At 46.3% G+C, this 13,120-nt stretch overlaps 1 protein-coding gene across 1 annotated transcript in view; it reads left to right on the forward strand.

The window, feature by feature from the left end:
• Positions 1-771: 771 nt before the first annotated feature.
• Positions 772-13,120, forward strand: part of PINX1 (PIN2 (TERF1) interacting telomerase inhibitor 1) — a 72,996-nt gene continuing 60,647 nt past the window's right edge. Inside the window, exons 1-4 of the mRNA XM_082047879.1 lie at positions 772-826; positions 7,208-7,317; positions 11,178-11,270; positions 12,031-12,109. Of these exons, the coding sequence (XP_081904005.1) occupies positions 808-826; positions 7,208-7,317; positions 11,178-11,270; positions 12,031-12,109 (301 nt within the window). The 5' untranslated portion in view covers positions 772-807. The remainder of the gene's footprint in view (positions 827-7,207; positions 7,318-11,177; positions 11,271-12,030; positions 12,110-13,120) is intronic.

The following is a 13,120-nucleotide window of genomic DNA, read 5'->3' on the forward strand; positions in this document are numbered from 1 at the left end:
CTGCCAGGGGAAATTGAGGCTGGAGATTAGAAAGCAATTCTGTGCAGAGAGAGTGGTCAGGATTGGAATGGCTGCCCAGGGAGGTGCTGGACTCACCGGCCCTGGAGGTTTTTCAACTGAGATTGGCCATGGCACTTAGTGCCATGATCTAGTCAATGGGCTGGAGTTGGACCAAGGGTTGGACTCGATGATCTCTGAGGTCTTTTCCAACCCAGTCGATTCTGTGTGTGTGATTCTGTGTGTGATTATGATGAACTGGCTGGAACCCAAGCTGCCAAGTCGACCGAAATCAGACTGGTGCCCTGTTTTTGCTGTAAATCTTGGCTATCTTGCCTCCTCAAGGTTACAGCTGGTGTTGTAAAACTTCTTATCTCGGCATTCGATGAGGTTCTGTTTTTTTTCTTACCACAATTGGTTACATACCGCTCTAAACTAGATATTCATTATGTGGCTTAAAGTGTTAGTTCGTTACTAACGTCTTAGTAGCGGCTTTGACGGCTTCAGAGGCTCCGAATCACCCGGGATAAGCCGGGAGCTGCCTAAGCTCGCTCTCCGTCTGCCCTCAAAACTGCCTGTCCCACATCCGCCGAGAAACGCGCTAGAGTCGCCCGTGTACAACCCAACACGCCTTTTGAGATGTTTAGTAGAATTTCAGCAGTTTTACACCCTCTATTCCTGCTACGGTGGCGGCTATGCGCCCGTGCTTCTAGAACTTTTTTAATTAGGCATATATTTGGACGCCTATAGAGGCAGGGGCACGGCTGGCGTTCCCTCGCCACGCGCCGCGGTGGGAAGGAGGCCCCCAAGATGGCGATGCTGGCGGAGCGTGAGTGAGGGGACGAGCCGCCGGGGGGTCCCTGAGAACGGGGCGGATTCGGGGGGGTTCGGGGGGAAGAACCGGTGTCCTGGGGGCGGCCTGGGCTGCCTCGGGCCCTCCGCACCGCCCTCGCTGCCGTTCTGGTCGGCGGCCAGTTGAACATGAGCCACCGGTGTCCCTGGCAGCCAAGAGGGACCCGTGTCCAGCACCCGTGTCCTGGCCTCACCTGGAGCACTGTGTGCAGGGCTGGGGACACGGCGTAAAAAGGATATAGAGCTACTGGAGAGTGTCCAGGAGAGGCTGTGAAGTTGGTGAAGGGTTTGGAGGGGAAGCCACATGAGGAGCGGCTGAAGTCACGGGGTTTGTTCAGCCTGGAGAGGAGGAGACTGAGGGGAGAGCTCATGGTGGCTGCAGCTTCATCGCAAGGGGAGCAGGAGGGGCAGGGCTGAGCTCTTCTCTCTGGTGACCAACAATATAACCCAAGGGAAAAAATTAATGAAATAGAACAAGGGCAAGTGTAGAGTCTTGCATCTGGGCAGGAACAACCCCAGGTTCCAGTTTAAGTTGGGGAATGACCTATTAGAGAGCAGCGTAGGGGAAAGGGACCTGGGGGTCCTGGGGACAGCAGGGTGACCATGAGCCAGCACTGGGCCCTTGTGGCCAGGAAGCCAATGGTACCTGGGGTGGGTTAGAAGGGGGTGGTCAGTAGGTCAGAGAGGTTCTCCTGCCCCTCTGCTCTGCCCTGGGGAGACCACACCTGGAATATTGTGTCCAGTTGTGGCCCCTCAGTTCCAGCAGGACAGGGAACTGCTGCAGAGAGTCCAGCGCAGCCACCAAGATGCTGAAGGGAGTGGAGCATCTCCCGTGGGAGGAAAGGCTGAGGGAGCTGGGGCTCTGGAGCTGGACAAGAGGAGACTGAGGGGTGGCCTCATTAATGTTTATAAATATATAAAGGGGGAGTGTCAGGAGGATGGAGCCAGGCTCTTCTTGGTGACAACCAGTGATAGGACAAGGGGTACTGGGTTCAAACTGGAACAGAGAAGGTTCCACTTAAATTTGAGAAGAACCTTGTTCCCAGTGAGGGTGGCAGAGCCTGGCCCAGGCTGCCCAGGGAGGTTGTGGAGTCTCCTTCTCTGCAGACATTCCAACCCGCCTGGACACCTTCCTGTGTAACCTCATCTGGGTGTTCCTGCTCCGGCGGGGGAATTGGACTGGATGAGCTTTCCAGGGCCCTTCCAACCCCTGACATTCTGTGAAATCTGTGAATATCAGGAAGGTGTGCCATGAGAGGTTCAGGTTGGACATGAGGAAAAGGTTCTCCACCCAGAGGGTGCTGGACACTGGAACAGGCTCCCCAGGGAGGTGTCATGGCCCCAGCCTGACAGTGTTCAAGAAGAGACTGGACAATGTCCTCAGACACACGGTGTGAACTGTGGGATTGTCCTGTGCAGGGACAGGAGTTGGACTCCATGATCCAAGCTTGTGGGTCCCTTCCAGCTCAGGACATTCTGATTCTGTGGGTCCCTGTCAGGTCTGCAGTGCCTCTTTATGGGTTTGCATGGCTCTGTTGCTTCCCTTTTGGAGGGATGGGGCATCCACCACCTCTCTGGGCAACCTGGGCCTGTGTGTTAATGTGCCCTCTATACATAGAAAATTCTAAAATCAGATGCCTTAAAAAATGAAATAGTTGCTGAGAGCCCCTTTTGCAAAATTCTATCCCTTTATTCATCCTTCAGCTGAAGTTACAAGTGTGAAGCCGTGTTACACACGTACCTTTTTGTTTGCAGTTCCAGATCAAGTTCTGATGCCCTTATTCATATTCATCCTAAAAAAAAGTTGGGGGAGTTAATTGGTTTTACTGCAGCTGTGAAAGCACATGTGTGTCAGGGACTTAAAGTAACTGCTCAGCGGATAAGAAGCAGTGACTGCAAGTTGAAACACAAGAAATTCTGTCTTGTTTTTACTGGGAAGGGGGAACAAAGTGCTTGGGGAGGCTGTGGAATATCAGCCTGCGGCGATATTCGGACTGGACGTGGTCCTGGACAACCTGCTTAAGCAGAGGGTTGAAGTAAATGACCTCAAGAGATCGCCCCAGCTTTTGTGATGCTGTGAACTAAACTGAGAAAGGACAAACTCAATCTTTCTGTGCTTACATAGTTTGGATTTTAAACAAAATTATCAATTCCAGAAATGGCCAAAGATTTAGCTTTTATTTTTTGTTTATTTGCAAGTCTTTTAAACTTTAAATAAACTTTGGTTTATTGGCGCTTATCAGGAAAAAATGAATGTATTAACGATGGGTTTCATAGCTTGCATTAAAAATCCATTCTCTGGACAATATACGTTTTTTTCTTTAGTTAGAGAAAGGTAACCTGTTTATTATTTTTATGTTCTTACCCTATATGGGCAGACACCAGAGTTGGGGCGAGATCTGATAAGGGACTTCAGAAATGGTAGTTAAACACAGACTCCAGGCACAGAATGAGCCTTGATAAAAGAGTTTAATACTCAATATTTTTCAAATCACAGAGTATCTGGGTGAAGTATCTAAAGAAATTACATTTTTCTCCACTGGATGGTGCTGCGTGCCCAGGGTTGCATTACCATTTCCAGCATCATTTTCTGAGCAGCCCAGAAGATTGGTGTTAATTTCTATGCTGATTTTTTTTAGCTGAGATATAGTATGTTGTTTCTTTTCTTGCTCTTAAGACATGGTTGAACAAACATTCCGATAAATTGTTGACTAAACAGTGTTTTTTGTTGTTTGCTTAGAGACAAGAGGTGAATTTATGGTTGTTCTATGTAGCATGATGTTGTTCCTGACTTTCTTAAATAGTTCTCTAAAGATGTAGGCAAGTTTCTTTATTTTCCTGTGTCTAACTTGTCAATGTTAACCTGACTGAAATCAAAGGATTAATCCGATAATGGTAGTTAAGAGGTTTGAAATACTTGGATTGAGAGTACTGGGAAAGGAAAGGTCTCTTAAAACTTCAAGCTTGAGAAATCTCTGTTTTAGGTGCCCTTGTGTTTTTTTACAGGCTCCTCCTGGGAATAAAACATCTTAGGGCTTCTCCATAGAGAGATATTCAGGAAAATTAATAGAAATTAACTTTTAAAGTGTATTAGTTGAACTACATCAGACAACTCAATTTGGAAGTTAATTTGAATTCACACATTCTGTTGACAGGGGTTAGCTCTCCTGTGTAGACAAATCCTTCCATATGTAGAATGGCTTTACAATTGGAAGAGCTGCACTGAATTGAATTGATGGGATTTGCAAAGTCACCACCTGGGGAACTAGTTACAGAGAGCATAACAGAACATTGGCATAATTAAACTGTTGTTATTGTTAGATTTTTAAAACGACAACATTTAATTTTTGGTGACTGAGTGAGGGAAAGTTGATGTTAATCGAGAGATTTCAAACAGAGGGACAAATTAAGAAATATGGTTGAAACAGAGGGCCGCTGCTCGGCTGGGCAGCAAAACTTCTATTAAATTGCTGCTTTTCATTGTCTTTATGGTGTTTGTTTCACTGTCAGCTATGGACAAAAGCAACAACCAAGGCATTCCCTGTTTTTATAGGACTTACCTTTGCTGCCAGCCTGATAGCTTTTTAATTCATCCCTCTCACAAACCACTGGAAACCTAGATCCTTAGAGATTATTTGCACCTTGAGTGAGGGAAGATGTTAAATCGGCGAATCCCAGGCTGGTTGGGGTTGAAGGGACCTCTGGAGATCATCCAGTCCAACCCAGCTGCTCACGCAGGGTCACAGAGCAGATCACACAGGTGGGTCCAGGCGGGTTTGAATGTCTCAGAGAAGGAGACTCCACACCCGCTCTGGGCAGCCTGGGCCAGGCTCTGCCACCTCCCAGCAAACAAGTTTCTGCTCATGTTCAGGTGGAGCCTCCTGTGTTTCAGTCTGTGCCCGTTGCCCCTCACCCTGGCGTTGGGCACCACTGAACAGAGTCTGGTCCATCCTCTGACACCCACCCAGGGGATATTGATCACAACATTGATCAGATCCATCTTAGCTTCTCCAGCTGAACAGCCCCAGCTCTCTCAGTCTCCTCATCACAAAGATGCTCCAGACCCCTCAGGATCTTTGTGTCCCTCTACTGGACTCTCTCCAGTAATTCCTTGTCCTTCTTCACCTGGGGAGCCCAGAACTGGACCCACAACTGCAGATGGGGCCTCCCCAGGGCAGAGCAGAGGGGGAGGAACAACCTCCCTGACCTGCTGCTCACACTCTTCCTCATGCACCCCAGGTCCCATTGGCCTCTTGGCCACAGGGCACATTGGTGACTCACGGTCACCCTGTTGTCCCCCACAACTCCCAGGTCCTTCTCTGCAGAGCTGCTTTCCAGCAGCTCAACCCCAACCTGTGCTGGTGCCTGGGGTTGTTCCTCCCCAGCTGCAGGACCCTGCACTTGCCCTCGCTGAACTTCATCAGGTTAAAAGCACATTTCATTGTCCCAGATGCCGAGCTCCATGTTTCAAACACCTCAACAAATGAGTGAAATGAGTCACCTCATTAAGGGAGCCTGAGGTTTTGTTTTCAGTGGGGCAGCAGTGAACCCTCATTTTCTTGGGTAATTAAACTCACAGACAACAGGGGCATTTTACCACCTTTTATTAGCAGCACAGGCTGGGCTTTTAGTAGATACTTCTCTGAAGGCTGCCTTTTGGAAATAAGTTGTTTTTTGGTAGAGACATGAGCCAAGCGAAGGCTGTGTCGATTCCTCTTGCACCACTCAGTCATTTAACCTACTGTAAAATCTTCTTCATGGACTGTTTGTCATTTTATGGAATTCTTTATCAGACTATTATTTTTTGGGGGCTACTACGCAGCACCTATTCTGAGCTTTAAAGCTTTGGAAGTATGTTAGAAAAAAACAACCATCATAGATTCTGACAATATTAATTCGTCTTTAAGAATGAAACAAAACTGGGCAAAAAATAAATCAAACATCCCTGTAATATTCTGTCCCTCTGGCCCAAATCCCAGGTGTTGCATTTGAGGGATGACGATGTTGAATGTGCCTTAGCGGACTTGGCTCCTCACTGACTTTGTGTGGCCTTGGCTTAACTGGTCCGTTTTGATCTGGCGTTTCCCATCGTATTTAATTAAGTTTGTAATCTTCCTGTCTCCCATTCTTTGTCTTGTTTATTTAGGTTGTCTTCCTGTTTAGGTGCACACGTAAAGGGACCGGTTAGCTGTGTTAGCGTTTCTTCTTTGATTTCAATGAAGTTATTCCTGCTGGTAGAGGCAAACGCACGCACGTGGGCCTGGGGGACTGTCATTTTTTTAATACTCGGCACAAGACAAAGGAGCCGCGATTCTCCTTTGGATCTCTTAACACCTGCAATAATTTCCGGTGATTTTCAGGTTTCCAAATAAACCATGCCATGGCAAATCTAAAAGCTGAAATCCCACTGGTTTGTGTTCTGTAATTCAGCTTCTCTTAGTCACTTATGTTTGATTTTGGAGTTGGCATTTGTTATGAAGGCAAATATTAAAAACTTATATCTATTGGTTAAAAGGAAGGCTGGCCAGTGGATGTTGTCCAGGACTGAGAAAGTCAGTGCTGAGGTCTCACCCCCTATAGATTTCATGTTGAAGCCAGACGTAAGAGGAGAGACTGAGGGGGCTGGGCTTGTTTAGTCTGGAGAAGAGGAGGCTCAGAGGTGAGCTCAGCACTCTCTAGAACTACCTGAAGGGCAGTTCTAGCCAGGTGGGGATTGGTCTCTTCTCCCAGGCAGTCAGCAATAGGACAAGGGGCCATGGGCTTCAACTCTGCCAGGGGAAATTGAGGCTGGAGATTAGAAAGCAATTCTGTGCAGAGAGAGTGGTCAGGCATTGGAATGGCTGCCCAGGGAGGTGCTGGACTCACCGGCCCTGGAGGTTTTTCAACTGAGACTGGACATGGCACTTAGTGCCATGATCTAGTCAATGGACTGGAGTTGGACCAAGGGTTGGACTTGATCATCTCTGACATCTTTTCCAACCCAGTCCATTCTGTGGTTTTGTAAAAAGAAGTTGGAATAAATACGGAATTTAGGCCTGTACACCTAACTGGTAATCCTTAAAACCTTCCCTGAATTGCAGCCCATTCTTGGGGATGACACTTCCATAGCAATTTTACATTAATAATTAAAATTTTTACTGGATTTTTTTTTTGTAATATAAGGTTTAGGAAACTTATACCTCCAGAATGTGTTTGATCTGGCACAGATTCTGTTTTGTTGGGGTTTTTGTTTGTTTGTTTGTTTGTTTGTTTGTTTTGTTTTTTAATGAAGAACTTTTATTGAATTGAAAAAAAAATACTGAAAACACTGTAGCAATGTGAACAGAGCCTGTTTGAATTTTTTTCCTTTCTACTCCAGCCCGCAGAAAGCAGAAGTGGTCTGTGGATCCACGAAACAGCGCTTGGAGTAAGGATGACTCTAAGTTTGGTCAGAAGATGCTGGAAAAGATGGGCTGGTCCAAAGGAAAGGTATGATCTAATGGAGAGTTGTCTACTGAACGGCGGAACACTGCCGGTGGACTCTTGATCTTAGTGTTTAAAACAGCTATGTTATTGCTATTTCATTTATTTTCCTAAGTGCACAGAGGATTTGAGCAATTTTAGATTTCTGCAGTTTGTTTAAAAGGTGCTTGTGCCTTGTGTTGCTGATGAGACCAAACTGGGAGGAAGGGCTGACCCAGCAGTGGCTGAGCTGCCATCCAAGAGAGACCTGGACAGGCTGGACTGGGCAGAGAAGAACCGGAAGAAGTTCAACAAGGGCAAGTGCAGGGTCCTGCAGCTGGGGAGGAACAACCCCAGGCACCAGCACAGGTTGGGGCTGAGCTGCTGGAAAGCAGCTCTGCAGAGAAGGACCTGGGAGTTCTGGGGGACAACAGGGTGACCGTGAGTCACCAATGTGCCCTGTGGCCAAGAGGCCAATGGTACCTGGCGTGCATGAGGAAGAGTGTGAGCAGCAGGCAGAGGGAGGTTGTTCCTTCCCCTCTGCTCTGCCCTGGGGAGGCCCCATCTGCAGTTGTGGGTCCAGTTCTGGGCTCCCCAGTTGAAGAAGGACAAGGAATTACTGGAGGGAGTCCAGCGGAGGGACACAAAGATGCTGAGGGGTCTGGAGCATCTTTGTGATGAGGAGACTGAGAGAGCTGGGGCTGTTCAGCTGGAGAAGTTAAGATGGATCTGATCAGTGTTGTGATCAATATCTCCAGGGTGGTTGTCAAGAGGATGGACCAGACTCTGTTCAGTGGTGCCCAACGCCAGGGTGAGGGGCAACGGGCACAGACTGAAACACAGGAGGCTCCACCTGAACATGAGCAGAAACTTGTTTGCTGGGAGGTCGCAGAGCCTGGCCCAGGCTGCCCAGAGCGGGTGTGGAGTCTCCTTCTCTGAGACATTCAAACCCACCTGGACCCACCTGTGTGATCTGCTCTGTGACCCTGCGTGAGCAGCTGGGTTGGACTGGGGGATCCCCAGAGGTCCCTTCAACCACAACCAGTCTGGGATGCTGTGATTCTATGCCTGTCCTGCTTTCTGTTTTTTCTCCCCTTGTTTTGATAAGGTAGTGTCTCCAAGTAAGAGCAGGAGTTGACACCTTAAATCAGGCAGTGGTTAAAGGCTTTAGTTGCTTTTATGCCCTCAATTCTCTGTCTGGCTTTTGGTACTGTTTAAAGCAACGCCACGGCCTGTTTTAGTCTTTTATCTGTTTTTAAATGTTAGTTCTGATCTGTTCTCTAGATGGCCAAAATACAGCATTATGTGAGCTATATTTCTTCCGGGCTCCAGCCTGTACTTGTGGGGTGAAGTGACTGGTTTCTACCTCTAAGAATAATCTCTAGGTCAGCACAGACAGCCACAGACTACTCAGCTGCCTCTTAAAAGCAGTTTAACTTCCACAAAGGTGCCTCAGCAAAGCTGAGATTTGCATCTGCACCACAGCGTGTTTAATGAAGTGAATGCACACAGACCCCCCGCTATATTTATTTAATTCCTCTCCCAGTCTTTTTTTTAAAGGAATAAAATTAGGATCATTCTCAATTCTGTGAATGCATTAAAACTTATAAAAAGAAAGGGATTCTTGGATTTTTTAGTATAGCCTGCTGTTGCCTCAGTTGACCTGCAGTTAGCACCTATAAATTTGGCTTCTAACTGCCTCTAATTTAGTGAACAAGCAGTGGTACCAGATTCAAAGGCTGCCGAAGTTGAGGATCTGGCCTTGACTTCACTAGGCTTCAGACCAGACTTTTGAAATCACAGAGTCACAGAATGTCAGGGATTGGAAGGGACCTTGAAGGATCATCTAGTCCAATCCCCCCACCGGAGCAGATGAGGTTACACAGGAAGGTGTTCAGGCGGGTTGGAATGTCTGCAGAGGAGGAGACTCCACAACCTCCCTGGGCAGCCTGGGCCAGGCTCTGCCACCCTCACCCCCAACAAGTTTCTTCTCAAATTTAAGTGGAACCTCCTGTGTTCCAGTTTGTACCCATTACCCCTTGTCCTATTATTGGTTGTCACCGAGAAGAGCCTGGCTCCATCCTCCTGACACTCACCCTTTAGATATCTGTAAACATGAATGAGGTCACCCCTCAGTGTCCTCTTGTCCAGCTCCAGAGCCCCAGCTCCCTCAGCCTTTCCTCCCACGGGAGATGCTCCACTCCCTCCAGCATCTTGGTGGCTGCGCTGGACTCTCTCCAGCAGTTCCCTGTCCTGCTGGAACTGAGGGGCCACACCTGGACACAATATTCCAGGTGTGGTCTCCCCAGGGCAGAGTAGAGGGGCAGGAGAACCTCTCTGACCTACTGACCACCCCCTTCTAACCCACCCCAGGTACCATTGGCTTCCTGGCCACAAGGGCCCAGTGCTGGCTCATGGTCACCCTGCTGTCCCCAGGACCCCCAGGTCCCTTTCCCCTACGCTGCTCACTAATAGGTCATTCCCCAACTTATATATATGGAGCTTATGGAGCTTGAGTACATATATATATATATATATGTGTGTGTGTGTGTGTGTATATATATATACACACACACACACACACATATATATATATATATAAAATGGAGCTTGAGTACTTTTAAAGTAAATTATATGTGTAGGTGTTTTACGTGTCTAAGATCAAAAGAGATATGTAAACCAAAGTGGAAAAAAATGTTGTTAAATGTTGTGATTGTATTTGGGGCAGCCAGCTTCTCTGTCTGTCATACCCCTGCATCTTCTTCACAATAACTTTCCTACTTGAGCTGCCAGATCTTCCTTTACAACAGTTATAGCTGTATGAGAAGGATTTATGTCTCTATTTTACTACAAACTCAGAGTAATGGAACCTTAGCTTGATAAATTAATGGGCAAAAGCCCATCTGGGCAGTGAAATTAAGCTGCTTGCACTTAGTCCTGTTATTAGTTGGGTTGGAATTGGGTCACAGCAGGATGTGGAGCCAAGTATCCTGCTTGCTTCCATACTTTTTGGTTAGCAGAAGTTTGAAGGCAAATTTTCCACCCCACGGACTAAATAAACTCTACTGGATTTGTAACAGCAACAGCCTTTTTCAAATATGCCTCATTGCTTCAAATATTCGATTTCCAGGGCTTCTCTCCACCATGTTCATATTTATGATGTCCGTACACTTGGGTGGTGATTTGTTACTGGTGACAGATTAGGGAAAAAGTGAGTAAATACCTGGAATAACTTTTTAAACCAAATGCTTTGCCTTTTTGTCTCCTGACCATACAATTAAGAAAGATAATACTGGGCCTAAAGATTGCTTCCCAGATTTGGATGATGATGGTTTTTAAGATAGGCGAACCCAGCCCAATATCTTCATCAAATTATGAGTTTGAATGAGATGGAAGAAGTTCTTCATGTCCTGCTAGCTCCAGTTTGATCCTCCCCACCACCACCTTTCCTCCCATTTAACTTGATTCTGTGTTGTACATTCTATTACATGTGGCATCTGTTTTACAGCCACCACGCAGCTGCTTTCCCAATGACGGAGGTATTTTTGGTGAGAGGCATGTTCTTCTTGTGTAGCGTCTTGTTTTAAAATGATAAGCACTTTGGACTTGCCTGGGAGTGTCAGGTGGCTTCCTGATTACTCACCCAACTACCTAATGTTGTTGCTGTTTTAGTGTTTATAATACTTTGCTGGAGGCTTAAGTAGTAAATTAAAAAAACTTTAATATCTCATATGTGCTAATGCCTCTGAATGAATTCAGTTGCAAATAAATAGTAAGTTGTGGTTTCTTGCTGTATTTCATTGCAAATTCTCTTACAGTAAAAGAGCTCTAGTTGGCATAGTCACCACTGTAAAATCCTTACATTTTTACCCTTAAATCCTCATTAGGGTCTTGGAGCTCAGGAACAAGGAAATACAGAACATATCAAGGTTCAGGTGAAAAACAACATGCTGGGGTTAGGAGCAACTGTCAATCACGAGGTGAGCACTAGACCCAGGTAAGGAAATGGCTCCCATTTCCGCTAAGGCACAATGTTTGTAGTGGGACATTGGGGAAATCTGTTGTCACACCTGGTGGCAGCACATACCTATGTGAACAACTCTGCAGAAACTCTTGGCTTGGAGTTCAGTTCTGCTTTGCTGAGTGCTTTAGGAGTAAGTACCTGCTTGGAAGAGTTACGGTGAAGGCTGTTCAGCATGAGGGTTTTTTGTTGGTTGGTTTGTTTGTTTGCTTCCAAACAAATTACTGAAATACTTGTTTCCTCCCTATGTCTTCTACCCAGCTTGGCTTTATGCTTTCTGTCCTTCTTCCTGATACAGTCCCTTTAGTGATTGGAGTTCAGGTACACAGGCAGAGCAAAATGTGATCCTAAAGTTGCTTGTCTCATAATTGACGTCTTAAATAACTTTGTTGCTGGGAAAAAAAAAAAATCACGCTAGTATTTCCTGCCTACTTTTGAAAACATCTTGCACAGATGGGGGACACGCAGAGCCAGGAGCAGCTCAGTATTGTTTAAGGACTTACAAACACAACCCTTATCACTTCTACACTTTGAAGTGACCGTAGCAAGCTGTTGTTAGCATTGCCACCTGTGGAGCTGCTCAGGATCCCTCCCACCAATGAGGACTGAGTATTTGCAATGAAGTTATTTCTTAGAGTGCGGAGGCTTAGTATCTGTTTTAGCAAAGCTTCTGCTAGCTCTGAAAACTCGCCTTGTATTCATGTGGGTGATGTTTACAGGACAACTGGATTGCTCATCAGGATGACTTCAACCAGCTTCTGGCTGAACTGAACGATTGCCATGGACAGGGTAAAACAGGTAGGTTCATGTTTTTCTCAATCAGATGCTGGAAGCAGGAGTTTCAGTTCTTTGTCTTAAAAGCCTAGCTGAGGCCTAATCCTTTGGGCTGCTGATAATCTCCTTGGTGGGGCTGACAACTCCTCCTTCTTCCCCTTCTCCTCCAAAATCAGTAGGAGCTGAAGGACGTGTTGCCATCCATGACCACGATCAGGTTTGTCCACCTGGATGTGTAGATCTTGGTGGACCGATTTTGCTCTCTGTCTCTATTAAACACTTTTTTGTTGGGGAAAGCAAACATAGAATTTTGAACTCGTTTATTTTATCCAGGACCACAACACAAGGCACCTTTTGCTGGGATATACTATAGCAGCACGTGTTTCTTTTTAAAGCAACCAGAGCCAGCATGAAGGCTCATGACACACTCATTCACCATTGCAATGTGTTTGCCTTCCTTTTACAAGTGAACTGTCACACCTGGCTTCTGCGCTCTGGTGCTTTCTTAAATACCTATTTTCCTGTCCTCAGAGAGCTGCTTCTTAGCTTTTGACTCAGAGTTATGCATCTGTTTGGAGTGTGGTATAATGTCATTTTTTGTAGCCCTGATGTAGAGCCCACAAGTGGGGAAACTGCACAACTTTCCCAAAAGGGCTATTTGTAAAGTCTTTTGATTTCAAAAAGCCTTGTACAGCTTGACCGTGATTTGTAAAAGCGAAGTTATGCTAAACTGGTGTGTGTGAGCTTACAGAAAGAGTCGTGCACGCCAAAGGGTTTATAATTTCTCCTTTAGTTAGACTGATATGTGTCTCAAGTTTAAACTGATCGTGTATCTAAATAACTCTCTGTGGAGTGTTGTTAAACCAAGGGGCTTATTTGGACACAGCAGCCTGTCCACGAGCTGCTGGTGGCAGAATTACCAGCTGTGTGAATTTAGCAACTGTTCATTCATTCATTCATTCGTTCTTAACATCTGAGCACAGAACATTTTCTAGGAGAGGAAACGCAGAAAGAGGAAAATGAGTTAGCAAGAAG

The sequence above is a fragment of the Streptopelia decaocto genome (assembly GCF_964273445.1).
Source record: "Streptopelia decaocto genome assembly, chromosome: 3".
In the NCBI taxonomy this organism is placed as follows: Eukaryota; Metazoa; Chordata; class Aves; order Columbiformes; family Columbidae; genus Streptopelia; species Streptopelia decaocto.